The sequence below is a fragment of the Tachysurus fulvidraco genome, chromosome 17 (assembly GCF_022655615.1).
Source record: "Tachysurus fulvidraco isolate hzauxx_2018 chromosome 17, HZAU_PFXX_2.0, whole genome shotgun sequence".
Taxonomy (NCBI): Eukaryota; Metazoa; Chordata; class Actinopteri; order Siluriformes; family Bagridae; genus Tachysurus; species Tachysurus fulvidraco.
In genome coordinates, this window is record NC_062534.1 from 4,776,972 (window position 1) to 4,803,712 (window position 26,741).

The following is a 26,741-nucleotide window of genomic DNA, read 5'->3' on the forward strand; positions in this document are numbered from 1 at the left end:
CCCTGCACTGATATTTATTAAAAATAATGCAGAAACAGAAAATTATGCAGATGATGTCCCCAGGGAGACCTGTAGAGGTGATGTGCACAGCAGAATCAATGGATTGAACCATGTAACACTTTCTCCTCACTGATTAATGCAGACTTTGTTAGCTCGTCTGTTAGAATAATTACTGTCCTCCCGCAAGAGATGATGATGATGATGATGCTCTTTGGTCGAAAATGCCTGTGAAGTCCACATTAGTTGTTGAGTCACATTCCTTCTTTTCATTTGCATTCCAAACATGCCAACGGTGAAGCGGATCCTTCAGCCTGCTCTGCCGCAGGAACATCGCTTGTTCGTTGAAATGATGCTTTTATACAGAGGCAGAATCCAGCATGAACACCGAGCGCACAGTGAGGCAAGTGCCGCATCGAGTGACGATAAACAAGAGCCAGATAGTCAGCATTTATTAAAAGAAAGGTTCATTTGTAATTTAAGTCCCCATGAAATTAAATTTGATGTTTTGTGGCTTTTACATTTTACTGAATTTGACAGACGCCCTTACATTTGTATATAATTTTATACAACTGAGAAGGTGAGGGTTAAGGGCCTTGCTCAGGGGCCCAGAGGTGGCACCTCTGTGGACATGGGATTTAAACTCACAGCTACTCAAACCATTCAAACATCTTAACCACTAGGCATACAACATCCAACAGAAATGTGTCTCTGGCTGTTGGTTAAGAAGGAAATAAAATGAATGCATCATGCTTAGGCTGGGCTGAGAGGTATGCTAAACACTATTGACTATTTAAAATGGGGAGGAGTGACTGTATATATACCACCCTGACTTCCTGGAAATTATTTCAGCATAATAATAACACTGCGTGTTTGCCAAAGGACTTCATAAGGACTTTAAGGGCTCTTCAGTTTTGTGCTCAGGGTAAAGGTTCCATGTAGAGCTCATTAATAATGTGAAGCACCCTTATTCATCTAAAGAAGCCTTGAGGAAAATTTTTAGCAGTGTATGAAGATACTGTACTAGTAAACATTATACACATTTTACATCCAAGGCTGCAGACACAGCTACATTAGCAGGATATTTGATCCATGGATCTGATACACCATCACTTGCTTGAACAGTGTTTTCACACTACTGTAGGGCCAAATTGATGCTTTTGGTTTATTTGGTTTGTTTTGGATCAAAATGGTCATAATTAAACAAACCTAACAGCAAAAATAACACCAGTTCAGAAATATGGTAATTGGAAAAATCATTGATTTTGAGTTAAATGAAATATTGGCTAATTTAAAAAAAAAATAAAAATGAAGTGTTGTGTGCAACATGTCCAGAGTTTAATGGTGTATTCTGCTAAAACACACACACGGGTTAGTGTTCTTCCTGAACAAGTGCGGACCTGAATACAAGTCGCATTCACAGGATTTGCGACACCGTTCCACTGCAACCGAACTCAGATCGCTTCCTACAGGAAGTCTCGGGGTTGGTACCATGGCACGATTTTTGCTCCACATCACAGCTCACACATTATGAATTTTTCATGTGAACTCTACCGCCAATGTGACATCGTCAAACGCACCAGAGCCAGGCGTTTTGCTCCAAAACAGTGATTGATTCAAACAGATTCTAATCAGGAATTATGTGAAAGAGATACGCTAAGAGATCATGAATGTTTCGCTAGCAGTCCTGGGATTTAAACCCATGACCTATTCGTACAGTAAAATTAAAAAACTAAAGTTATAATGCGACACATTATATCCTCACACATAAGCAACTCTTGCACTAAAAAAACTTAGTCCATGTAGTAACTTTGTCATCTTTCATTTTGTCTGCTGCTTTTCTGAACAGACCAACTCCAACACTGGGTTAAACTCATTCAACACTTAACGCCTTTTTTATTAGCGGTTCTCACATAAAAGTGAAGATTGTTCTTTCCTTTCCTTCTTTCTTTGTCCGTATCTCTGTTTGTGAGAGAGAAGTGAGAGCACGCTCCTCACCTTGGTAACTGCTTCCATGGTTACAGAGGAGCCCGGATTGCCTTGTGTGTGCTTGAGCAGGTTGTTATTGTTCATGTTCTCATGTAGTTTGCTTGTCTCTTGCCACCAAAGCAAAGACTCAAGTCCCTGAGCTACCGAGTCACAAACACTAATAAGCACGCACAACAGGAATTTTGCTCATACGGGACACGAGAACATTCTAGAGAAAAAAAAAAACATGTGGCATTATAAGTATAAAGAGAATTGGTCCAAAAACTTTTTTTGATTTCAGTGACTCTTTAAAGACAAAGTAAGACATATATTCAAATGTTTTTCTTCTTTAATTCTAAACAACTTAATAAGGAAGAACCGTGTAAAGTGTGAGTTTGGTTTTTTACCCCCTAATGAAATTTCACTGATTTGTGAAAGATTTTTCTGAAGATTACTGACGAACCCATTGCCTTTTAGCTGATAAGTACTGCAGTTTAAACCGTGACATAAGATAAAAAAAAAATAATAATAAACATAATTTTTTTTTGTCTTTTTGTGTGCACGGATGAGATTCTGCCTCAGTAAGTTAGTCATCTTGGTGTAATTATAGGATCTGAAATCTGGCAGCATTATCCCTGCTCTAGAACTATGTTTATTCCAGAGGCTTGGCCTTGTCAATGGGAATTTATGTATACAAGAGCACATGCCGAACTAGACTGAAGAATCTGATCTCTCCGATACACACAGCTGTGGAAGAGTAACCCTGTAATTTCTTCATGTCTCTTGTTAGTAGCCTTTTTTTTTAACCAATGGAACAAATCCCCTACAATATTTCCTGTTTGCTTTACACAGTCTCTTCTACTTTCTGCCTCCTGTGTCAAAACCCTCCTACAGTTTAACAGCATAGCTTAAGGGAACCCAAATCCCTGGTTCTATACAGCTGAGGTGCATTTGTATTAATCCCAGTCGTGATGTTTCGCCGAATATAATCTTTTCCATGCAAAATTGTCATAGATTTCATGTCATAAGGAGCTCTGACTGCTTTTGTATCCCTTTCAAGTCTTTGTATCTTTGTTCCTGTGATTGTTGGATTTCCTGATTCTTATATTTCCACCCTCTGCTGTTTTTAGTCTTTTATCTAGTTAGCTGTCTCGTTTTTTCCCCTCATACGTCTGCATCTTTATCATTTTGTACTTTTGCCTGTCATCCATTATCCAGTTTTTTATATCTAGTATTGTTTGTCCTTTGCACACAGACAGGATTATTGGATTTGTCCTAATAAACAAAATGCAGAGTATACACAATTCCACATCCTCTAACTGTTACATATTTATTGTGACTTGATTCATATAAAATCCAGTTAAAAAAATTCATAAAGTCCATGCACTCCAAGTTCCTCAAGGCTTTTAGAAGGATTCAAAGTTTCTAAAAAGTCTCCATTCTGGGTTTCTGTATAAAATATTTAAAGGTTCCCTCACAGTACTAACGCTTGTCCGGTTCTACATGGAGCTTTTTTCTTTAAAATTTTTTATCTTTAAAATTAGCAATCGTAACATTGTAGTTTATTAAAAAAAAAAAAAGAATAAACAAGAGACAAATACTGAACAGGGTGATATTAAAAATTTTGCTTATAAAACCTTATTTATTAGGTTTATTGTTACATTCCTTGTTCAGTCAAACAACTTTTATGTATTACTTGTGATATAGCTGCTGTAAACCGTGCTTTCTGTACATTCTGTTGAAGTTATTAAGACAAAAAAAAAATGTTACAGATGCTGTACTGGCATTTTACTGAAATCCTCCAAAGCCCTCTGTCCTGAAAACTTAATTTTTCCTCTGACTTACGAAAAACTGACACTGGAGACTCCTTCCAAAAAAATCTCTAAACAAAAGAGTTCATCAGTGAATAACCTTTTTTTTTCTTGGTTGAATCACACTACATATTGCATATTTTTAGTCCTTTTATTATTAGACTTGGATTAGGCAGAGTGTCTGCTGTAAAAGTGAGCTGTTACTATAGAAACAGGAATATATTCGAACAGCCACATTGACACAGTAGAGATTCAGATGGGGCTGAAATCTCAGGTCTGTCAGAGCCGCTGCAATAGATCTTGTTTGGAACTGATTCTTGACATATAATGAAAAGGTTTGCAAACAATTTAATATTTTTACTTAGTAAATTTTAGTGGATGCGCTTAAAGGTTGCTGACTCACTGCCTTTGAGAGTGTAACGATGGAAAGATCGTTCACCTCCTTCCCTCGCTGATGAACTTCAGGATATTCTTAGTACATTCTTCAAATAAGCTCTGAATAACAAATAAATAAGTAAGTCACAAGATATGGTACAGGGACTGTACAAATAATTACATATACTTATACATAACAGAATAAATCGAGAGAACATTAAGGTACCTGAAATTAAAATAAACAGTCTAAAATAAATAGTGAAGTAGCATTAAGAGCATGGCTAGAAACAGGCCCGCTGAGACATACAGTATGATTAATTCCTAGATTTAATTCTACATTTAATTCTACAATTCTACATACATAGGACTGTGTAAATGCAGGGGGTGATGTTCACATCTGTTAAAAATCTGTTGCTGAAGCATGGGTATTGTTGTCAAATTTGTCATATAAAGATTTGTTTGTGCCTGGGGATTCTGTAAAGTTTTAATAGTGATGTATGGGTAGGGGGTTGCTTTTTCCATTAGACCTCAGACACAGGTCACGTCTCCTTCTTTTTCAAGACTGACAAATATAGAGGCCACACATTTACTTTCTGGGATTGACAGAGGCCTCTACTCCATCTTTATTAGTACATACAGTTACGGAGTCCACACCTCCTACTTTACAGTGATACTGATAGACAGAAAGGCCAAACCTCCATCTTACTGATTATGACACAGATGCCACACCTCCTTCACTGGTACTGATAGATATTGAGGCCACACCTCTTTCTTTTTTGAGACATCTGGACACACTGACCACACCTCTTTCTTTATTAAAACCGACACATTTGCCACGCTTTCTTTTTTCCAGGACTGACATATAAATATTTTTTTTCTATCTGGGATCGACAAAGGTCACACCTCTTTCTTTACTGGAACTGACAGATACAGAGGCCACACCTCCTATTTTAACACTGCTAGACAGAAAGTCTACACCTCCTTCTTAGTGAGAATGAAACAGACATCAAACCTCCTTCTTTACTTGTACTGACTGATACAGAGACTTCTTCTGTACTGTGATTGATAAACAGAAGCCAATCTGCTTTATTGAGACGTTCAGACAGCGTGACCACACGTCTGTATTCACTGTGACTGACAGATACATGAAAGGTTTATGTTTATACTCCTACTAATCATCAGTCTGTTCCATCAGTTAAGTGCAACATCAATGACAAGCTCATGATATTATGATAATATAATGAAATGCATTCAAGCCTCTACAGCTACACTGGGGAGATCGTGTAATTCACAATCCTCCTTATATCTCCCCACTCGTTTTTTCTTTCTCTCTTTGCATCCTGATAGCAGCAGTGTTAGTGAGAGATGACAGGCCTGCTGGGAAGATGTAGGGGGATGTAAGTAAGACAGGATGGATGAGTGCAATTATGAAGGAATGTGACTGAAATAAGGACAAGTTTGGAGTAATGAAACAGTGAAGAAGTTGAAACATGGTGCAGCTGCTCTGGATTAATTGAAAAGTTGTCTTGCTGTTCTAAAATGCTTCAAATAAAAATGGGTGGAAGAGGCGCAGACAGCGTCATGGTGCTGCATTAAGCCTAACGCTGATCCGTAGGGCTTACTGGCACAACAGTACTGGCATTGCTGTCGCATATTCTCATGCAGTTCTCTAGCGCACATGCACATACCTGTCAAGTCACCTGCAAATCACTGTCATGGAGGTGTGCAGAATATCACAACATTCTTCATAAAGCACACACATACAGAGAGAGAGAAATATAGAGAGCATATTTTTGACTTAATATATTTAATAAAAGTAATCCACCACATTATTCAATTCATTATTAACAAGACGATATTTAATCCATTATTAGGTTTAGATTATGTGCCATGTCCATGATACAAGCCCCAGTGAAAATACCGGTTACTATAGCAACAACGTGTGAGAACGAGCAAACTCCTAAACCTATGATTTGTTTATCCTCCAGAACTTCTGCCAGAGCTGCACTAATAGAAAATGAATCATTGCCTTTTGACCAATCAGAGCTAAGAAATCAGTAGTTCTGTGGTAAAAGGTTAAAATTTCATTACTGTATACTTGAAACCGGCTAGCCAGCAACTTTAGCTCATAGACCTCACTGGTCAAAACATGGAAATGTTCCAAGGTGAAGTTGGAGAGAAGATATCTGTGAAGTATTTTAAACTCATGACTAATACGCAGGCAAGAAGAGTGAACTGATTCTGTATTTGTTTTGGAACATCACTGATAAAGAACTTTCCATTTTGGAATTGGTTTTCTGGTGAAATTCACTGATTCTCCTATCACAGGAAAAAGACTTCATCGGTACTACGTTCAGTGTGGGAGTGTCCATCCTTCCTCTAACAACCTTCCTGCAGGATTGAAGTTATTGCCTTGCATTTAGTTCATGTCACCTTGTAAAGACCGATGAAATGTGGCAACAGATCAACATCTTAGATTTAATGTGAGTAGTAATTATTGTGTTTTAATTATGAAATGATTAACAGCTTTTGTATGGAGAACATCTGTCTTTAAGCAGAAAGAGATTCTTCTCCCTGAAATGTGTAGGCGTGTGTAGTTATGAAGAATAAAATGCCTACTGGGTTGAAAGCAAAGCCTTGCTGGGACACCCCCACCCTCACCCCCTCCTCAATTTTCCATCAGTTCTGAAGATGAGTAATGAACTGAGAAAGAAAATAGAAGAGTAGGAGTACAGAACATGTGGCTGTCAGTATCACACTTGTTAGCAGCATTGAGCATTAGCATTTTTCCTCCCGCAGCACTTCAGTGTTTCAGCTGAAAAGTCCTGCATTGCACCAAATCGAGAGGACACTGCTGTTGTTTATCTCTATATTTTCCACACAGGTCCTTCTGGATATCTGTTGTTTTTTGTCGACAAATACTCAGAATTCGTTCTCTGCATTTAACCCATCCAAAGTGCACCATGATGTCATAAACTATGGCCAATTATATCTGTTCCCGCAGAAATTTTGACAAATCGGATCTGCTCCCAAGAATATTTCGACCAATTGTACCTGCTCCAGCAAAATGTTTAAATAATCACATTCACTACAGCTCCTGCAGTTTGACCAGTCTTCCCAACTCCCACAAAAGGTTTAATCTGTCCTGTTTGCTCCCACAAAAAGTTACACCAATCCACTTTCTTCAACCTGTGGCCACATGATCCCATCCTCTCTCACTATTCACATCTATTTGGCCAAGTCTGTTTGATTCCACAGACAACTTGCCCAGTCCTAGTTGCTTTCAGAAAAAGTTGGATGATCTCTATCTTCTTTCGCAAAATGTTTCCACCCATTTCTGCAGAAAGTTTGATCAATCATATCTACACTCAGAGAATGTTTGACCAGTTACTTTTCCTCTCAGAAGTTTTGACTTTCTGCTGCAGAAAGATCGACCTGTCCACAAATTTGTTGGTTCAATTTCCTTACATACAAACATAAACATGATTTATATGACTAAACTATGACCAAAATAAATTATTTACTGAAATTGAATGAATGTTGTATACATCTCACAAATGCAGAACCACACAAGCAACTTGCATTGTTCAATAACCTCTTCCATGGTAATGAATATAACTTTACTTTGTCCCACAAGATCTGATATAGCCAGCTTCCACTTGTATGAAAGTAAAAACCTTTTACTCATATCTTCTGCTTTGTGTCATGAATTTACAAGATGCTACTGCCAATACGTATAGTTACTGAGTTCTCCTTATATCTGGCACCAGGCAATAACCTACTTTCTGCTCTCAGACGAAACACTTCCAAAACATTTTGACTTCACTGTAAGCCCCCATTTTCCAAATAAAAGTGTATCCTGCAGCTTCACATGGATTCTGCAGCTGTTAAAGCTGTTGAAACAGTCACAAAGCATCTGGCCAGCTCTCATTCTCTGTGAATCCTCTATGCATCAAAACAAACACTGTTCTCCCCTGTCATTGCAGATCTCGTCATCCAAGTGGCAAAAGACAAATTCGGAGCCATCAAGTCTGAGTACCAGAAGGTAAGTGCGTGTTGAATAGGTAGTTGAGCTAAGAGACTTTGTCCTGCCCATGTCAGCTCTTCAGCAGTCCATTAAATAATAGTGATATCCGAAGAGAGAGTTTTTCATCCCTGTTTTACCAACTGTGCTGCAAGAGGTAATTGTTTTTTGGCAGGAAGCACAAGAAGGATCTATTAGTTCTTTCATCAGTAAGCATTCGCCCCCTTGTAGCAGAGATCCCTTGATTTAGAAAGAAACAGTGTGATTTGTCTGTACCTCTCCATTTTGTCTTGTCTTTACAAGCTGTAAGAGGTGCCACACGATTTCTCTGCAACCATGTTCACTCATTTTCTTTGGTTATATACCCATTGCCTCGGAACACTTAAGAATGGGGAGTTCTATACAGTATATTACAAATTCTCTTGAACCTAGTGTGCAGATTTAATTAGATTTTATTTAGATACAAATAAATTGCTGGCACAGTATTACATCTTGATCCTGGTTCTTAAGTGCTTTGTTTGCCTGTTATCTACCTGTGCTTTTTTCTGACCATCTTTTGTGCTCTTTTTCTCCTGTTTTCTTTTTGCTTTTTCTGCATGCTTCTCATCATCTGGCTATCCCCAGCCAGAGAACATTGTTCTGACACTGCAGGTAAAGTGTGCACTGAAGCCAGCACTCTTATCATCCATCAGTTGTCCTTTATCACCCTGCACCCTGATATTAGAATACCACTTTTCTTCCTTAAACTACACCATTTGCTTGTAGCTAACTGATTTTCCCTCTTATATGCTGTTGTGTCACAAATGTGGTCTAGATTGTACAGCTGTGTACAGCTTTTTAATCCTTTTCTCAACTTATCCCAGAGATACATTGTCCTTGTCTGCACAATCTTGCCGATACTTTAACTACTCTTGTCCTGTAGAAGTTCTGAACGTGTCTGCCCTCTCCCAGTCATACTCTGACCATGCTTGACCACACTTACTTATATGGCCACAATACGGTTAACAGTTACCAGACCTAAAAGTTACCCGACACCAGTGTTTATGCTTTAAGCATGCCATTCCATATTTAGCCCCCCTATGCTGTTATAATAACCTCCTTTTTTCAGATAAGGCTTTTCACTAGATTTTGTACTATTGCTGAGAGGATTTGCCAATTCAGCCACAAGACTGCTGTCTGACTAGGAGACCTGGGACTCCAGCCCATCTCTATGCTGTTCACTGTTCACTTGGTTGAGGTCTTCCTTTCTAACCTTTGCTAACCATGGAGCTCGCTTTGTGCACAAGGGTATTTTCATGCTGGAATGTTTAGGATACTTCCAGTGCCAGTTCCAGTAGGGGATTACTGCACCACCATTGGTGTGATGGTCAGGTAACCACAAGTCTTTTAGCCATATAGTGAGTGCTGATTGTACCTGGTGGTCTGTGAAACTACAATTTGGTCTGCTAAAAGTGCTACCATCAGCTTGTCCCAAAGAAATTTTGCCTGCACCAGCCAGTACTCTCAGGTACTATAGTTTTAATGTTTAAGTTCAAAGCACTTATTATCATATGCACTGTGAGGAAAACAAGTTTTACTGTACAATGAAAATCTTTTTTGGCTATCCAGAGTGAATGCCAAGACACATGCAACATACACATACTGTACATACACACAAACATAATAAATGTAAATGGGTGCTTAAGCAGAGACTTCTACCAAGCACTCCCATTTCCACAGAAACATATCTTCCCTTCCCTGAGGATACTCAAACTGTGCCCTCCCACTCCTTTATATTGCTATGTATGCTCCCTCCATCCACAGAAATACTGAACGTTTTTCAGCTCCCACGGAAAGTGTGACTAATCTCACCCACTCCTGTGGTTATTATTTCTGTTTGTACCCACCTTCAATATTTTCTAATGAATTTAGTCAGATATGTTTTTTCTACATATAACTGAACTAATTATTTAAACCACAATGACCCTGATCAGAAAAAAAGTAGTAAATGAAGAGGATTGAATGAACAAAGTAAGCACACTGCACAGTGCCGCTTGACCAAGGCCAGTCATCATAAAAGTAAAACCAGCCTGTGCTTTTAAAATCGTGTTGAGTCCTGTGGCATCCCAGTCCTAATACATTATATCCCAAACATGTCCATAGACTCTATACATTAATTTCTGTTAAAATCGTAGCACAATGTTTTATGACCAGTCCATTTGAATCCTTTAAATGGAACAATTATCCATTTAAAAATTTCTTTACCAAAAGTCACTTGAACCAAATGTTTAGGTAATCATCGAGATCACAGGATTTCCATGTCTGTAAACCCTTTGTGAGAAAGCATATGCTATTTTTAGCACAGCCATTCTAATACCCCGACCTAAAAAAAGTCCACGTCTTATTAAGTTACAGGGAATTTCAGAGGTAATGGTACAATCCTTCACTGAGTTTGTTCAGTACTTCTCTTGGTAATTCTTACCAGTTAACCTCATAACTGAACTCAAGCCTGGGAATGCTAATGAGAACTGAAGACAGTCTTCCAAACATTGATGGATAGTCTATCTTGTTCATGCTACATTACAGTGATGTATGTCTGTGAGTCAGGGCTTAAAACATCCATTTGCTATGAATTAATTTACTACACCTTGGCCTATAAGAACTGGATGTCTGTCGAACATTAATCTAGTTTTACATTCCCATAAAACAGTCAGACCAAGAAACTTGTCTGGAGCCTGGCGAGCTTCCATCAGCTCATTCACGCTCTATGGCTAAGCAGCTAGCTCTCGTCATTTAAATGTAATTAATTATCATACTGCTATTACATTTCACCTGTTGAAAGAACTCTTTTCTAAACTAGGATCAGAGAGTACTTTTCAAAGAGTGTAGTTTTCATACTCGGAGTTAAGATGGCTGGAGATGAGCTGGATCTTTTCTAATTCAATAAGACGGAAGAACTTAAACACAGAGACCCATAAGGAGATTATTCTAAAATAATATCAGATGTCTCTTTTTAGTGTGTATCATGTTTCCTGTTATACGAATAACCTTTCCTGTTCCTTTCATTAGTTCTTATCACTAGCTTTAACAATAGGGACATTTAGCTTTTGACAGCTGTAGTGAAAGGCTACTGTGACTGACAATAAAGGTACATGGACATGATCATGGAACTGAAACTACAAAAAATGTATCGATTGATAAATTCATCTTAGAAGAGGAGTAACTATACTCAATCAACAAAACTAATCAACAACGTTCTCATCAAATAAATGTCTGTCAAATCAACCTCAAATTGGGATTTTTGCAATAGTAAACCAATGGTTATTCAGAAGCAGGGTCATTTTTAGCCATAGCCGTCTTTACATCTGTCAACTTTTAAAAGTCTTGAATGTCTTTTGTGTCTCAGACATCTCCTGACAACTTAAAGATAATGTTTTCTGTTTATATCCTGGTCATAACTTAGTCAACATGGAGAATAATGTTACATTGTGCAGGTGAGTTACTATGAGCTGGGCTTTGTGGTGTGTGCGGTCATGGGGATTCTCTTCATCGTGCTCGTGCCACTGATTGGATTGCTCTTCTGCATGTGCCGCTGCTGCGATAACTGTGGAGGAGAGATGCACCAGAGACAAAGGAAAAATGCAGACTGTCAGAGAGGATTGCTTACCACGCTCTTGCTCACCACCACCTTCATCATCACGTAAGTGTTAAGAGTGTGTAAGCATACGAATATCTGTTAAATCACAGTGGCAGTTACTTATTCAAGATCAGTTCAATGTGCAATATCTTCTATCTTCTATATAACAAAGGACAATATACTGTATGGTAGATGGACACCTAATCATCACAATTGTATGTGTCTATTCCAGAACTATTGCCGTTAATCTAGATTTTGTTTTTCTTTGCTCTTAATAATTTCCACTCTTCTGGGAAGTCTGTTCACTAGATTTTGGAGCCTGGCTGTAAGGGAAATGTGATCATTCATTCACAAGAGTATTAGTGAGCTCAGCCACTCATTTAGAGTTCCTGTTCATCGCAGATGTGTTCAGTAGTTGAGGACAGGGCTCTGTGCAGTCCACTGGAGTTTTTTACTCACCACCCTTGGCAGATCATGTCTTCATTGTATACTCGATGAAGGGGATATCATTGTTATACTCAAAAATGTAATAGCACATCCCACAGAGACATCCTGTTGTTATTCACTTTGGCTGTAGGTAAAAGGTGTGGTTTTGTAAAAAAAACAATTTTATACTCATGTCAAAGACCTGCCTCTGTTCCAAACACTTACTCACTTACCTACCTTCTACCTTCTCAGCTTTTTATATCTGTACACCCACGTAAGCCTAACTTTCCATTAAAAAAGTTACCCAACTTAACACTTACCCTCCCATTCACTGAGTTACCTATCTAACCACTCGCCCAGCTCTCTGTATACCTGCCTACCTACGAACCTACCCACATAGCTTCCTTAAATAGTTTACATGTCAAGCACACATTCTATTTTTATGACCTCAATGTATGATCTCATACAAGTGTCGTGCTCCTAAACCTAACAGCAAGTAAACACAGCATTGAAATGCTATATGTTATATTAAATTAAATCACAATACCGAATGTGGTCAGAGAACGAATGGTGTTGCATTACTATTATAACATTCATTTCTTAAACAGTTTGAACTACAATTTTCAAAACCAGTACAGTGTTGATGTTTCATAATGGTGGCAGTGTTTCACTTGCCATAGCGACAAGCACACGTCCATGCTCTGACATGAGTTATCCGTTCCTGATGAACAGCTTTATGGTGCTACAACTGAGCTTCAGATTGAAAGAACCATTTCTACTGATCCCAATTTTCAGTACATTAATAGTGTAGCCCTTAAGGCTGGACACACAGAGGTCTTGAGGGCGACAGCAGGAAACTGAACGTGATGTTCTTTATGGCTCTATTTGGTTGCTTCTTTATTAGAGATTCCATAGCCAAGTCTTGGCTGCTTGGCGATCAGGGGCTCAGTCACCTCACACATATTAAATCTCCAGGGCCAGGAGGCACCATGGCACAGCGGTTCTAATGAAGCTATTACAGTGAAGGGGACAGAGAGGCAACCCGGAGTGGGCTAAATTACATGGAGTGAAAAAAAGACTTGACAACGGTGAAAGAATGTCAAGTACCTGCTGGTCTTTCAGTAGCTTGACTGAAAATGCTACAGCACGATCACACTGAAGCTCAAAAGGCCATTGTTGACAGTGCAGTCCAGTCATGGATGAGCTCTTAGCTTCAAGAAGCTCCAGGAATACGATCACTTACTGTCATGCAGTGACATGAGAGGTGCTTTAGAGGGCTAGAACATGAGGTTTAAACCATGTGTTGCAGTGTAAAAAAATGTTGCTGGATGTTTAGTTTGCTGAACAATGCTCATCATTCTTAGTGTCTGTCTATTGTGTCCATTACTCCCAAAGGGTGCCCTTTCATCTGGGCTATGCTTCTCGCTTTTATACTCTATTGGCAGAAGTAACAGCAGGAGAACTGCCCTTTTTTTCTCTTTTTTTCTTAATAAAAAAATATCAGGAACCAGTTATACAACTGAATAAATCATAATATGATCCAAATAGAACGCAGACATGACTGTTCAGTGCTTGCAAAACAAAAGTCACATTTCTCACAGATGCTGTCATCCACAAGAGAAGAGATGTGATAGAGTGATGATCAGAGGCTTCAGGCAAGGCTGCTTTTATTTTTAGCATTTTTAACCGATGTGACATCAAATATAAGAAATTAGGTCCATGCGCGACATTCTGTATGGTTCAGTTGTGTTTGTGATCTGATATTTCTCAACATAAACTCTGCATTTTTCAGGGTGAAAAAAAATCAGACATCCATTAGCTAGCATTGTCCAGTGATGTGCAATGGCCTTTGCTAGGAATTATATAAGGATATTCTAGCACTTGTGAATTACAGATGGGAAGGAGAGACATAACCATATGACCAGAATGTTGTGTCCTCATCTTCTGAATGGAAAAGAGAAACGATTGTCTTACACTTCAGTTCCCAGGCTGCCATGGCCTACTTTCTCTCCTCACACAAGGGCAAGGGGTAATTTGGAAACTGGAGTGAAACATTAATGGTTGCAGGATGAGACAGAACACAACAAATAATCATGTGCCTGTTTTTTTTTGTTTTTTTAAACAGTTATGCCACTTAAGTACCTATACAATTTAAATAAGCAGTATTGCAAAGGATTTAACACGATGGCATCTGTTGTTAATAGATGTAAGCTCTTTGTTAAATCTTAGAAAAAAATCATATTTATTTCAGTCCCACCCAGGAGCATACTTAAATATCGAAAACTTTGGCTTTCTGTATATTGTTAAAAACACTACTTTGCTGATTTGCAATAAAATCAAAAGAAATGTCCTTGGCCAATTTGACATCTTTCGCTAAATACTGAAGGTTAGGAGTGGATCAGGCGTGCTTTTCAAAAAAGATTGTGCCTCCTGATAAATTTGCTTCACTCTTCACTTTCCGTGCATCTCCACATCCCATCACAGTGACTGTCTTTGTCTCAATCAGACTCTGGACTGTTTTGCCAGAGAGCGCTGCTCAAATTTCATCTCTGCAGCTCAGGCCAGAGCAAAGCCAGTGAGTGGATGTGGAACAGAGTTGTTGTTGGGTGAAACCAAACCTGGTGGGTCAGCCCATGTTTAGAAAGGCATTTAATGGGGTTCTCACCCCCACTGGAGCTCAAACAACCCCCAGTGAGGCAGCTAGGAACGTAGCGGGAACATGGGGGGAATACAGCAGGGCATTGTGCATCAGAAACATAAGCCTCAGGCCCACCAAGCACACTCCACATTTTCCTGTGCAATGGACCAACACAAATGAAGCAGCTTAATTATGTCAAAACTTTTGTAGCTTTAGTTCAGAAAATGAAGCAGCATGTGTTGCATCCTGGTGAGATGACACAGAGGCATGTGAGTGTAAATGACAAAGAACATTGAAACTTGAAGGGTTTAAGTATTAAATCTTGTGATTCCCCCTACATCTTATGTCAGTACTTATTAGTCGAATGTTTAGTCTTTGTTCCGTGCCTTTTTTTTTAACTTAAAGCTAACCAATGCTATAAAAAATAAGGGGCTGAACCAGCTAGAATCAGTTAATAGAGTTCACTATTCTGATAGATCCTAACATTAGCTAGCTTGCTAGCTAGCTAGCTAGATTAAGCCCAAAGTTTCTCAATCAGACTTTGCTAAGAAAACTACAAAATACTGCTGGAGAGTAGCTAAGCTTTCTACTTGTATATTAAAAATTTTTCGATTAAAAAGAAAACACGTTGTGCCTAAAAACCCTGCCACTTCTTTATTTTTCAATATTTCCTACGCTAGAAGACTAATAACTGAATTGAAAACATGATATAGAACAAACATGACTACTGTTTTTCACAGTATGATAGCTAATGGTAGAAGCTTGCTAGTATAAATTATGTAATACGTGGATATACCTTTAAAAAAAAAATGCCATCATTTAGCTAATTAATGGCTAGCTAGAGTGCTAGCGACCCGGGTGAGTGTAAAATCTGTCATTTAGAAAGAGAAAACTGTTTAATTTAGTAAAATTAACAACAAACAAAGAGTCAAGTTTCCTTGCAAGAGATGACCCTTAAGCGTATGAGCGCAAGGTCTAAAATGATTAGCCTGAAATTTAAATGTTTGAATACACACGCTGCACAATTCCCTGCAGGCTTCACACCAAGTGTGTTCAATTTCAGATTTGATGTTCTTTTGCTATGTAATGCCCACTTCAGACAAAATTAGCTAATGTCTAAAAATGACAGCGAATATTTCTTCTCCTGCCCTGGCAACATTGTCGTAATAAGGTGTCGAATCTTGTTTGCACATTTATTTTGGAACTGTCGCATCTGGGTGGCGGTATTTTTCCAAAATGGCTTCCAGCAGAAAATTAATCTCGAGTTTCTCTGCTTGAATTGTGAGCTCTTTTCCTTGAGCGGGTGCTTTTCTTCACGTGTCCCAGAGACTCCCATCATTTTTAGTTCTGCTTTGTTCCCACTGTATCTCTGATCTCCTGACCCATTTGGCCCAAACAGACAGCATATTTACTGAAAAGGAAAGAGGACAAACATTATGAGGGAGAGAGGGAGAATAACAAAGCCTCTTTGTGGTTAGGAGTTCAGCTGTTGAGGTTCAGAGGGAGGATGGGGAAACAGGAATCACCTTCTCTGGACTTTCAAACTTTTGTCTTGTCCTGTTCCTTTGTGTCATAATTCAAGGCAAAACAAATGCTAATATGCTAACTCATACTACATCAGTCACAATACAATATTTTAAACTGGTTGTATTGGAGCTGTATGTGTGTCAGTGTGGAGGTAAAATCCATTTGGAGTCACCATGGCTATGTTTTTCTGCCAATAATATGTCTCTTCTTTGAGAAAACACAAATATTTTCGACTAATACGACAACGTGGAATTGTTTATATTTTGGCTACTCTCTAACCTTGTTTAACATATCAGTTAATATATCCTTGAAGACGTTTTGCTAGACAGGTGTGATTCTTTCACCCCAATCAATTTCTTTGATTGTTATTGATTTAATGCTCATGAGGTAATTTTATAATCTCATCCTTGTTGTCAAAATATCCTAAAAGCTTTAAGGGTCACTAAGATCATCATCAAAACAGAGATGAGCTCTTGGACACCATACAACAGCAATGCTTTAAGAGACATATTAGGTCAGCAGAACTCACTGAATGACTCTGCGTTGATTTCCTTGCTACTTGCTAGCATTAGTGTAAAAAGAGATAAGAACAGGAGTGATTTTTGACTCGCGCAATAAGAAAGGCATGATGTATTTTTATCTTTCAATATCTTTCTCCAGTTTTCCCTGAAGGCATCTCATTTTGCACCAATGACACCTCAGATATGGACCATTTCATTTCACAGTTTGACCAGAATTCCCCTGGTTTCTAACATCTCTGGTTTAAACCTCCCCAGGTTTTGGAAGCCATTTTTGAGTCAATGCTCTTTCTAAACCATTTCACTTCAAATGAGCCTGTTATAGAGCCAGCATTCTGCTAATGCAGCCCCTGACTCGTGAGAATGACACATTTTTCAACATGTAAAGTTTTTTTTTCCATTCCACCACATGGCAATGAAAACGCAGCTGTCCTTCATACCCGCATTTTCTGCTGCTACCTGCGGTGTTCAGTTGAAGGTGTTCGAATCTGATCAGTGAAGATACTTGATCATGTTCTCTCATCTGAATAATAATGTTTGGGTTTTTTTGTTGTTGTTTTTTAATAGATGAAGATTTATTTTATTTGCCTTTTGAGACAAAGAATGTAGCCATTCAAATTAACAAGAGCCTTTATATACAACAGAAACCATAGGATACCTGTTTTAACAATATGGACATATTAGCAAATTAGTTCAATAATCTTTTTATAAAGTTTTACAGTGATTATTGTTCATTTCACTGAGAATGATGTAATGCATGTGGAAAACGTGTGTGCGTGTGTGTGTGCACTGCCATCTACTGGCTGGTTAGTTGTTTCCAGAATTATCTAGAAATATGTGTGTAGAAAGATTTTAAGATTTAAGATTTTCTCTTTTTTTTTTTATCCCCCAGTGCTGGGGTTCTGTGTGCATATGCAGCCAATCAGAACCTGAGTTCTCAGTTGAAGACCATGAGGAGGCTCGTCAATACTAACTTGAAAGACCTGTACACCTTTGCTAATAACACACCATTGGTAAGAATGCTGATGTTCCCCTGCATGACACAGCTTGGATAGATGAATTGGTTGAGTGATGTGGGAAGATAAACTGATGAAGGGGTAGCCTAGTGGTTAAGCTGTCGGTTTACCGATCTGAAGGTCGTGAGTTGGAATCCCAGGAACACAAAGCTGCCACTGATGGGACCCTGAGTAAGGCTCTTACCCTTCAATTGCTGGTAAATGGATGAATGGGCAGAGGAATAGATTAATGGTTAGGAGGATGAACATTGATTAATGATTAATGGATGGATGGATGGCCTAGCAAATGAATGGGTGGATGGATGGGTGAAGATGAATAAATGGATGGTAGAGGTAAAATGGATGGATGGGGTGGTCAATGCATAGATGGATGGTTAAATAGATTGTCCGCTAGATCGCTGGATTCGATACGTAGTTGAAAAAGTGGACAGATGAATGACTAGTGTTAGAATTGAACGAGTAGATGATCTACTGATTAATCGATGGATATATATTTATTGTATTTGTTCTACTTCTAGATTGTAAATAAGTTTTGAATAATTTCTTTTTCAGCAAATAGATTACTTGGTCTCACAATACGGAACAGCCAAGAACCATGTGCTCTGTGATCTAGACAGTAAGTATATACAGTTTGTTACTGTCTGTTGACCAATACGTAGATTCATTGGGTGTTGACTCTGTGTTTGTGTGTGTGTTTGTGTGTAGATGTAGGTCAGTTGTTGGGTGGAAGGATACATGAAGAGCTGGGAAAGGTGGTGCTACCTGCTCTGGATGAGTCACAGAACATGGCTGGAGGTAGAACATTATCCAGTTATCTTTCTTTCTTTCACTCTCTCTCTTTTTCTTTCTCATGCTTCCAAAATTAATGTTCTCTCAATCATAAGTTCAACCATGTATATCACATATTTTGTCATTAGACTTTTAGTCAAAGAAAGAGCTACTAAAGGTAACTATAACAAATACTTTCCTTGAGACATGGTTCTGTGTGTGTGTGTGTGTGGGCACCAGTGATTAAGGACACGAAGGAGGCTTTGGAGAACGTGACTGTGACATTGGGGGTTCTGCAGGAGGGCACAGCGCGGCTACAGTCTAACCTGAGCAAGGTGCGATTGGAAATCTCGAATGCCCTTGATGACCCGATGTGCACCAGTTCTCACACACAAATCTGCGTCAACATCCTCAGCTCGCTAAGCCAACTGGAGATTGATGCGAACTACTCAGCGGTGAGGTCTAATTTTAGTTTAACTATGTAATCTATAAAATATTATCTTAAAATTGTAATTATTAAAAAATAGAAAATAAAAGTAGATTAGGATTTAGAAATCATATAAAGAGAGAAGCATGTAAAGTTTAACACTAGAAAGACATTTTGAGTGGATTTCCTTGATCTGAATACAAACATAAGAGCTCACTGGTTCATAAAACGCTGAATAATTAATAGTGTGTGGTGTGTTTCAGCTGCCTGGTGTGAGTGAGCAGCTGGACAAAGTGAACGAAGTTTTGAAGACCAACCTCAGCCAAATAGTTCACAAGGTACTTCGGTATAGTCAGGTGTTTCAGTTTTGATCATATGCGTGTTAAAATGAAAGCCAAGAGCACTATATTGGAGCTTCCCGAAATTGTTTTCCGAAAAGCACTCTCCTGTCAGTTTTCTTTTTTCTGGGGTTTAAGTGGTCTGGATTTTCACTTCTTTTTTGTCTTCTGGTGGATAGATTAGTCATGCTGTTGTGTCTTTACAGTGAATCCATTTTACCTGGCTTTGGTTGAACGTATTATGCCGTATACTTTCACTGCCCACATTAATAATAACGCTTGTACATTTTCTCATTTATGTAGCTATCCAGTCATGTTTTTTAGTGTTTATTATTCAATCCTTGTTTATTATTTAAAATGTATTATTCAGAGATTATTATTCGGTTTATGTTTATTTTTTAGAGATTATTATTCGTTTTATTATTTAGAGATCATTTTTTAAAGTTTATAGTATATAGTGTTTATTGTTCACAGTTATAGCATATGGCTTTTAGACTAGAGCTGTGACTCTTTCTCTGAAGTGTGTTTTTTCCATCCTCCAGGGCTATTTAGCCTTCAATGACACCCCAAATATTGTAACAAACCAGACCAAAAATGTAGCTGAAGGTAAGGATTAGCAGTAAACTCTCCATGCTGCTACAGATAATCTGTGTATCACTTTAATCATGTAATGTTAAAGACCTGTCCTTCATTTCTGTCTTCTCATTTCTCTGAATGATTTTAGGGGTCCGAAGTTTGTTGGACGCCGTTGGCAACAACATCACCAGATTCTCCAAGCTGTTCCCGGTGCAAACTACAGTCGACAACGTCACCATTTGGATCAGACACACACACTCGCAGATCGAGGATCTTTACCCACAGATCGACAAAATGGACTTCTATAGGTACTTCGGCCATGGCAGATTCACAGGGAGGGATGTGCTCAGAGGCATAAATGAACAAATTTAACCAGAAAACATCTACATTTACATTTCCAGCATTTGGCAGACGCCCTTATCCAGAGTGACCTACATTTTATCTCATTTTATACAACTGGGAGTTAAGGGCCTTGCTCATGGGCCCAGCAGTGGCTGCCTGGTGGACATGGGAATCAAACTCACAACCGAGTGGTAGTCCAGCACCTTAACCATTAGGATACCACCTCCCAAATCCCAGACATTTCATTCATTCATTCATTTTCTACCGCTTATCCGAACTACTTGGGGTCACGGGGAGCCTGTGCCTATCTCAGGCGTCATTGGGCATCAAGGCAGGATACACCCTGGACGGAGTGCCAACCCATTGCAGGGCACACACACTCAGTCACTCACGCAATCACAAAAAACGGACAATTTTCCAGAGATGCCAATCAACATACCATGCATGTCTTTGGACCGGGGGAGGAAACCGGAGTACCCGGAGGAAACCCCCGAGGCACGGGGAGAACATGCAAACTCCACACACACAAGGCGGAGGCGGGAATCGAACCCCCAACCCTGGAGGTGTGAGGCGAACATGCTAACCACTGAGCCACCATGCCCTCCCCAGACATTTCAATATAGCTTAATATAGTTGTACATCAGCAGAATAAATTTCTGACAAAGAAATTAGTCATTTCAGATAGCAGCTCACTCACAACTAATCCCAAAGTCTAATCAGTCTTGGAGCATGATCTCTTTGGGTAATTAAATGGCTTTTCACTCTTCCTCCGCTTTTCTGCAGATAGAACTGAAAGTTTTTGTGTTAGCAAAATCATTATAAGGGTCCGAATATCTGTTAATTAAATCACTCATTCACTTGTTCACTTGATGAAGCTGGCGCTGATTAAACATCATCAGTCAGGGACAAAGTGGGTGTGCATTTAAAGATTAAGCACCAAAAAAGTCATTAAATAGTTGTGTTGGAGTTTTTTGTGTGTCAGCAACATTTAAAAAAAGAAGATATTTATTTAAATTAAACTTGCTTTATTAAGAATAATCATAATAAACAAATGTAAAAAATTCAGAAGTAATTCAGAATTTAATTTTAGACTTTAATTTGAAACAATGCACGTGAACAAATGTATTTAGGATGCATTATTCCCTACAGAATATTTTTGTTAAAAAGTGTAAATTATCTTGGTTTTGCTTAAAAACAAACATATCCATGGAATTCAAGATAAGATCAAATCTAATTATTTATTCATTTAGGACTGTGTATTTGACTGATCTGTAAAATATTGTGTAATCTTTCGTGTGCAGGTGGATTGGATGCATCACACTGTGCTGCATGGTGGCACTTATCTTAGCCTTCAACTTCCTGGGTCTTCTGTGTGGAATCCTGGGATTTGACAGACATGCCTCTCCTACCACTCGTGGCTGTGTCTCCAACACCGGAGGCAACCTACTGATGGCGTGAGTGTGGCAATTTAATTAATGCAGTTAAGCTACTGGATGTAAGAGTTAAAGTTATTTAAAAAAAAAAAAAAAAAAAAAACTCTTATTTTTTTTAGTTAAAGTTGTTCTAAGTTATTTGTAGAAGAACTTTTCATAATATGGGTTGTTCTGCGTCAGGCATCAAGCACTGAATATCGTCCAGATAAGTCCTGAATTCTGGTTGGCTGTGAATACTGATGTATCTGAGCTGACATGTGGCACAGGCACACAAAATTCCTGATTTTTCTGGATTCTGCATTTCGTGTGTTACGTTATAATTAATAATAGAATATTAATAATTGTATTTCTAAAAAATTATATTTTATATATTGTATTTTTTTATAATTAAATAAAAAAAACACAGAATTATCCTTAATTTTCTTATGCACTGTGTTTCTCTCAGTGGTGTGGGCTTCAGCTTCATGTTTTCCTGGGTGCTCATGGGGGTGGTGACGCTGACATTTGTGGTGGGGGGGAATGTGGAGAAGCTGGTGTGTGAACCTTTCCATTCCAGAGAGCTGTTCAAGGCAAGACTGCACACACACAAACACAACATAACACACCGTAACACTTTATCATGCTGCTTTAGGTAGACTTTAAAGATTCTGTATATCGTGGGTAAATTATTAAGACAGAAATAGCCATAATTCTGTCATTTACAGTTACTAAATATAGTAACTGTTTCTGTCCAGATTTAATACATTGCAAAAAAGCATCTTCATATTAATACAGTTAGATCAGTGTCTAAGAATACTGTGAAGCTAATTTCTGAAATTGTTTAAATTGCCAATTAATTTAAATACATATCTGTAGAATATTTAATATTTATCTCTAACCGGACATTTGGTACATCATCATGTATGATTTTCAACTTTATTTTGGAATAAATGACAGGCTGTGTTTACTGACTATGCTAGCTACATTAGAAAGGAAACGTTGCTACCATCTTTTCTGTCTTTCTGTCTTTTTTTAATATGTTTATGCAGACGTGTGCAGTCTGTTAAAACATGTGAATCTGTGTGAAATTCGATTACCAACCAAGGAAATGCTGTAAAAATTTGTACAAACAACAGATATTTATTCAGTGGTCGTCAGTGATGATGGAGGAAATTGTGGTTATATTCAGGTGTTTTTGCTGTTGTAGGTGTTGGACACACCAAATCTGGTGAATCCTTCATGGAAGCATTTCATCCCTGGTTACCTGTTTAACGACCCAGAAATGGATCTCACTGTGGAAAATCTTTACAGGTAAATATCAGGTTGAACAGAAGGAGGAACAGCAAAATATTTATTATTAGATGCATCGATAGAAGATGAGAGCTTCTAAGTAAAATTATGTAAGGAAAAATTGTAAAACAATGTAAACTTCAATACAGAATCAATTGGCACCGGGTAATTTTTAACACTTTATTACACTGGTCCTTTCATGTTGATCTTAATGTTAAAAAATAGGAACAATATTTCTATATTTTCAGTTTAAAGCTTACTTTTGGCTCCTAATCATCTAAACGTGTCTCAGTACACACTTGGGCCATTGTTATAATACTGACTTTAACAGGTTGAAGTAAAGCTTCGTTTATGTTACGCTCCAGCAGAGGGCAGCAGAGAGCCAGCCTATCCGTATATGTAAACATTCATGTTGTCCAGGAGAGGGCAGCAGAGAGCCAGTCTATTCGTATATGTAATCACTCATGTGGTCCAGTAGAGGGCAGCAGAGAGCCAGTCTATTCGTTTATGTAAACACTCATGTGGTCCAGCAGAGGGCAGCAGAGGGCCAGTCTATTCGTATATGTAAACACTCGTGTTTTTTTTTCTCAGAATTTTTACTCATGACCTTCTACATAACAGCTGAGAATAAACCAGAGCAAACTGTGGTGTTTATAAGAGAATAAACTATGATGGTGATATTCTAGTCCGGTTATCATGATAATGTTGCTTCTCTCTCTCCCCCCCTCTCTCTCTTTCTCTCTCCCTTTCTCTCTCTCTCTGTCTCTCTCTGTCTCTCTCTCTCTCTCTCTCTCTCTCTCTCTCTCTCTCTCTCTCTCTCTCTCTCTCAGTAACTGTAAGGAGAACCATGGGATATATTCTGCCCTCCACCTGGATAAAGTGTTCAACATGTCAGCCTTGCTCAACACCAGCTTGGTGAGCTATTATGATTACAGGTTGATTCAATTTAAATATTACATCCATCTTCTGCTCTTGTTTATGCTAGTCAAGAGTGAAAATGGTACCTTGGAAATGTTAGCTAATATAAAGCCTCGGTATTGTGGTCTATGGAAGCATTAATATCTTCTGATCATGCATGATTTTTTTTATCTTTATGGATTTATTCACAAATACAATATGCCTGAAATCTTATATCATTAATATCTGTCTAACATTCAATGCTTCTATTCAGAGATAAACAATTAACACTGGTAGTGTCCTCTGTGTTAATTACTGTATACAGTGATTATTTTATAGTCTGTTTATCATCCGTAGTAGTAGACTGTGAGCCACCTTTACAGAGATCTGGAAGGTGAGACAAGACACAGTTTTAGATGGATACAAAATGGATAAAATAAAAAGGAAGATGTAATATCACACTTTATGGAGCTCTGGTACAGGAAATTAATCAGCGTGTGATAACATTATCTCTTCCTCACACCTTGTTGATTATTTTCCTTTCACAACACTTACCCTTGTATTTTATTATTCACTTATATAATCCTGATCATGCTGCTTTCAGGTTTCAGGTTTAAACACATGCTGCGTGTTTATTTCAGGTCTGTTTCGCATGTCTGCCTTTGTCTTTTGTTGCATTATGTAAACTTTATTTTTGTTCCCTGTGTTGTGAGATCTCACACCGATCCTGATCGTATTTGCAGTTGTGGAGAATCTGAGCCCAAATCCAGTCTTCATCAATAAGAGGTTGAGAATTAGCTGATGAGCTGAGTCAGTGGTTATAGAGTCTGGAAAACACTAAACTAACTGTGCGCTGTTGGAGTCGCTCGTGGAGCAGACGTGTGAAGACAAAGCGGCAGTGTTCCAGGAGCACCAGCATCTGTTTCCTATCAGTCCTCAAATCTCATAAACACTGCTGTGGTTTCTCCTTTTTCATCCTCTAGTACACTAAGGATGTGTCGAAGAAGTTTGGCGACGTGAAGGTGGATTTGAAGTCGATCGTCCTGCTGAGCGAGGAAGGCAAACAGAACCTCATCAGATTCACAGAGACTGAGATTAACAAAATCGACTTTGCAGCATATATAGAAGAGGTACATTCTCACGTGTATGAGCATCATCTGAATGCTTCATACAGAAATGTAGAGATTTATTACCTTGATGTGGCACCACATGACGCGTTGTTGTTGCTAGGCAACCAGGGAAAACGAACACCGAAGTACAAACTTAAGACAGCTAATGTCTCGGGCAAATTTCCTTAGCTGGTTTATTGATTATTTTCATGACAGAGGAAATGAGACCAAACAGTCAGGAATATCAGCATTTCTCTCTGACCTCTTAGTAAATTACTAAAAAAGGACTCCTTATATTTAGACTTCCAGTCAAATGTCCACAAATTATACATATAACAATAAGGAGGTAAACTTTCCGCTTAATACACAAAAGTGAACTCATAATATCGTATTCTCACAAACATATCATTCTTAAATCTCATCTCAGGGCTGCGTCCTTACATAAAAATTTATTTATACAATTTTTAGTCAGCGCTTGCAGAGGCCTAAAGTACACAATGGACCATCTGTCACATTTTTAAAGAAACGTGCTCAATGCCAACATGCATCTAAACCTTTATTTAATACAAACAGTATTTAGTTTCTAAAGCCTTACATAAGACACTAAACAACACAACGTGTATAACAACTTGATTGATATTACATTATATTTGAGTTTAAATTAATAAAGTTATAACTCGTATCAGGTTTGATGTGTAATTTGTGATGTGCAGCTTGAGTTGTTGAAGATTTAAACTAAAGTTAAAGTTAAAGCTTCAGGAATTACAGTAATTCAGCCGATGTGAAAATCACTTGGCTTGTGTACACTATTAGTATATTATGGTATTATTATGAAGGAAACATGTAATTAATTCTTGATCAATTCTTGATCCAATTTTTTTTAGTATAAACCTATTGTTTAAACTGTTAAAATTGATGAAGATAAATAAAATGTTTAAAAATGAGCTGTAATGGAAATGTAATGAGGTTTTAATTGTGACTAAGATTTACTTCTCTTTCACCTCGTCTCTTTGCAGCTCAGTAAAGAAGTGACTCGTGTCGACTTGCTGTTATTTGCTAATGACCTAGATGCTCAAGCTGATCAGCTGGTGGGTCTCGTTTCCCTCTGCAAATAATGACTCACTAAACCCAAATGTGTGTGTGTGTGTGAGAGTGTGTGTGTATGTGTGTGTTAAATTCTAATGTGCATGGTCTGTTCAGTTGTGTTTATTTGTACCTTCAGCCCGACGGCTGTCTTTCTGTGTAGAGCAGATCTGCTGACAGGTTACATTTCACACCTGACTTCTGTGTTAATGAATACAGGCATTTTTTAAGGTATTACGTTTAGGTTGCAGACATGAGCACAAGCCCCTCATTCATTCTGCAAGACTCTCTCAGTAATGATGTGCAAATCAAGAGGTCTGAGGTGTAATTTACGCTTAGCAGACACTGTGTGTGATCCTCTGCTCCAAATAGCCAGGGTTTGTAACACACAGCATGGGTTTTAGTGTGAGGAAATGTAATGCAGACCATAGATCATAAACATTCATCACGTGAATGTACAAACACACACAGACACACAGAAACACACACAGAGCGATGGTACTGGGGCCAAAAACAGAAGACATACTATTCTTTGTTTTGTTTTTTATTTCATTTCACATGATTTTGTTTTTATCATTATTCC

General features: G+C 38.3%; 1 protein-coding gene across 15 annotated transcripts in view; it reads left to right on the forward strand.

Moving 5' to 3' along the window:
* The window catches only part of prom1a (prominin 1a), a 55,634-nt gene that overhangs the window by 15,540 nt on the left and 13,353 nt on the right, over window positions 1-26,741 (forward strand). For 9 of the 15 annotated variants that reach the window (XM_027154761.2, XM_027154767.2, XM_027154763.2 and 6 more), the window contains exons 2-17: window positions 8,138-8,196; window positions 8,800-8,826; window positions 11,649-11,854; window positions 17,793-17,913; window positions 18,469-18,532; window positions 18,622-18,711; window positions 18,925-19,139; window positions 19,375-19,449; window positions 19,992-20,055; window positions 20,174-20,333; window positions 21,669-21,821; window positions 22,246-22,369; window positions 22,987-23,090; window positions 23,900-23,984; window positions 24,950-25,096; window positions 26,092-26,163. In XM_027154761.2, the coding sequence (XP_027010562.2) occupies window positions 8,138-8,196; window positions 8,800-8,826; window positions 11,649-11,854; window positions 17,793-17,913; window positions 18,469-18,532; window positions 18,622-18,711; window positions 18,925-19,139; window positions 19,375-19,449; window positions 19,992-20,055; window positions 20,174-20,333; window positions 21,669-21,821; window positions 22,246-22,369; window positions 22,987-23,090; window positions 23,900-23,984; window positions 24,950-25,096; window positions 26,092-26,163 (1,766 nt within the window). Of the gene's footprint in view, window positions 1-6,479; window positions 6,635-8,137; window positions 8,197-8,799; window positions 8,827-11,648; window positions 11,855-17,792; window positions 17,914-18,468; window positions 18,533-18,621; window positions 18,712-18,924; window positions 19,140-19,374; window positions 19,450-19,991; window positions 20,056-20,173; window positions 20,334-21,668; window positions 21,822-22,245; window positions 22,370-22,986; window positions 23,091-23,899; window positions 23,985-24,949; window positions 25,097-26,091; window positions 26,164-26,741 lie in introns of all 15 variants that reach the window. The other 6 variants (XM_027154765.2, XM_027154770.2, XM_027154766.2 and 3 more) reach the window with 3 other exon arrangements.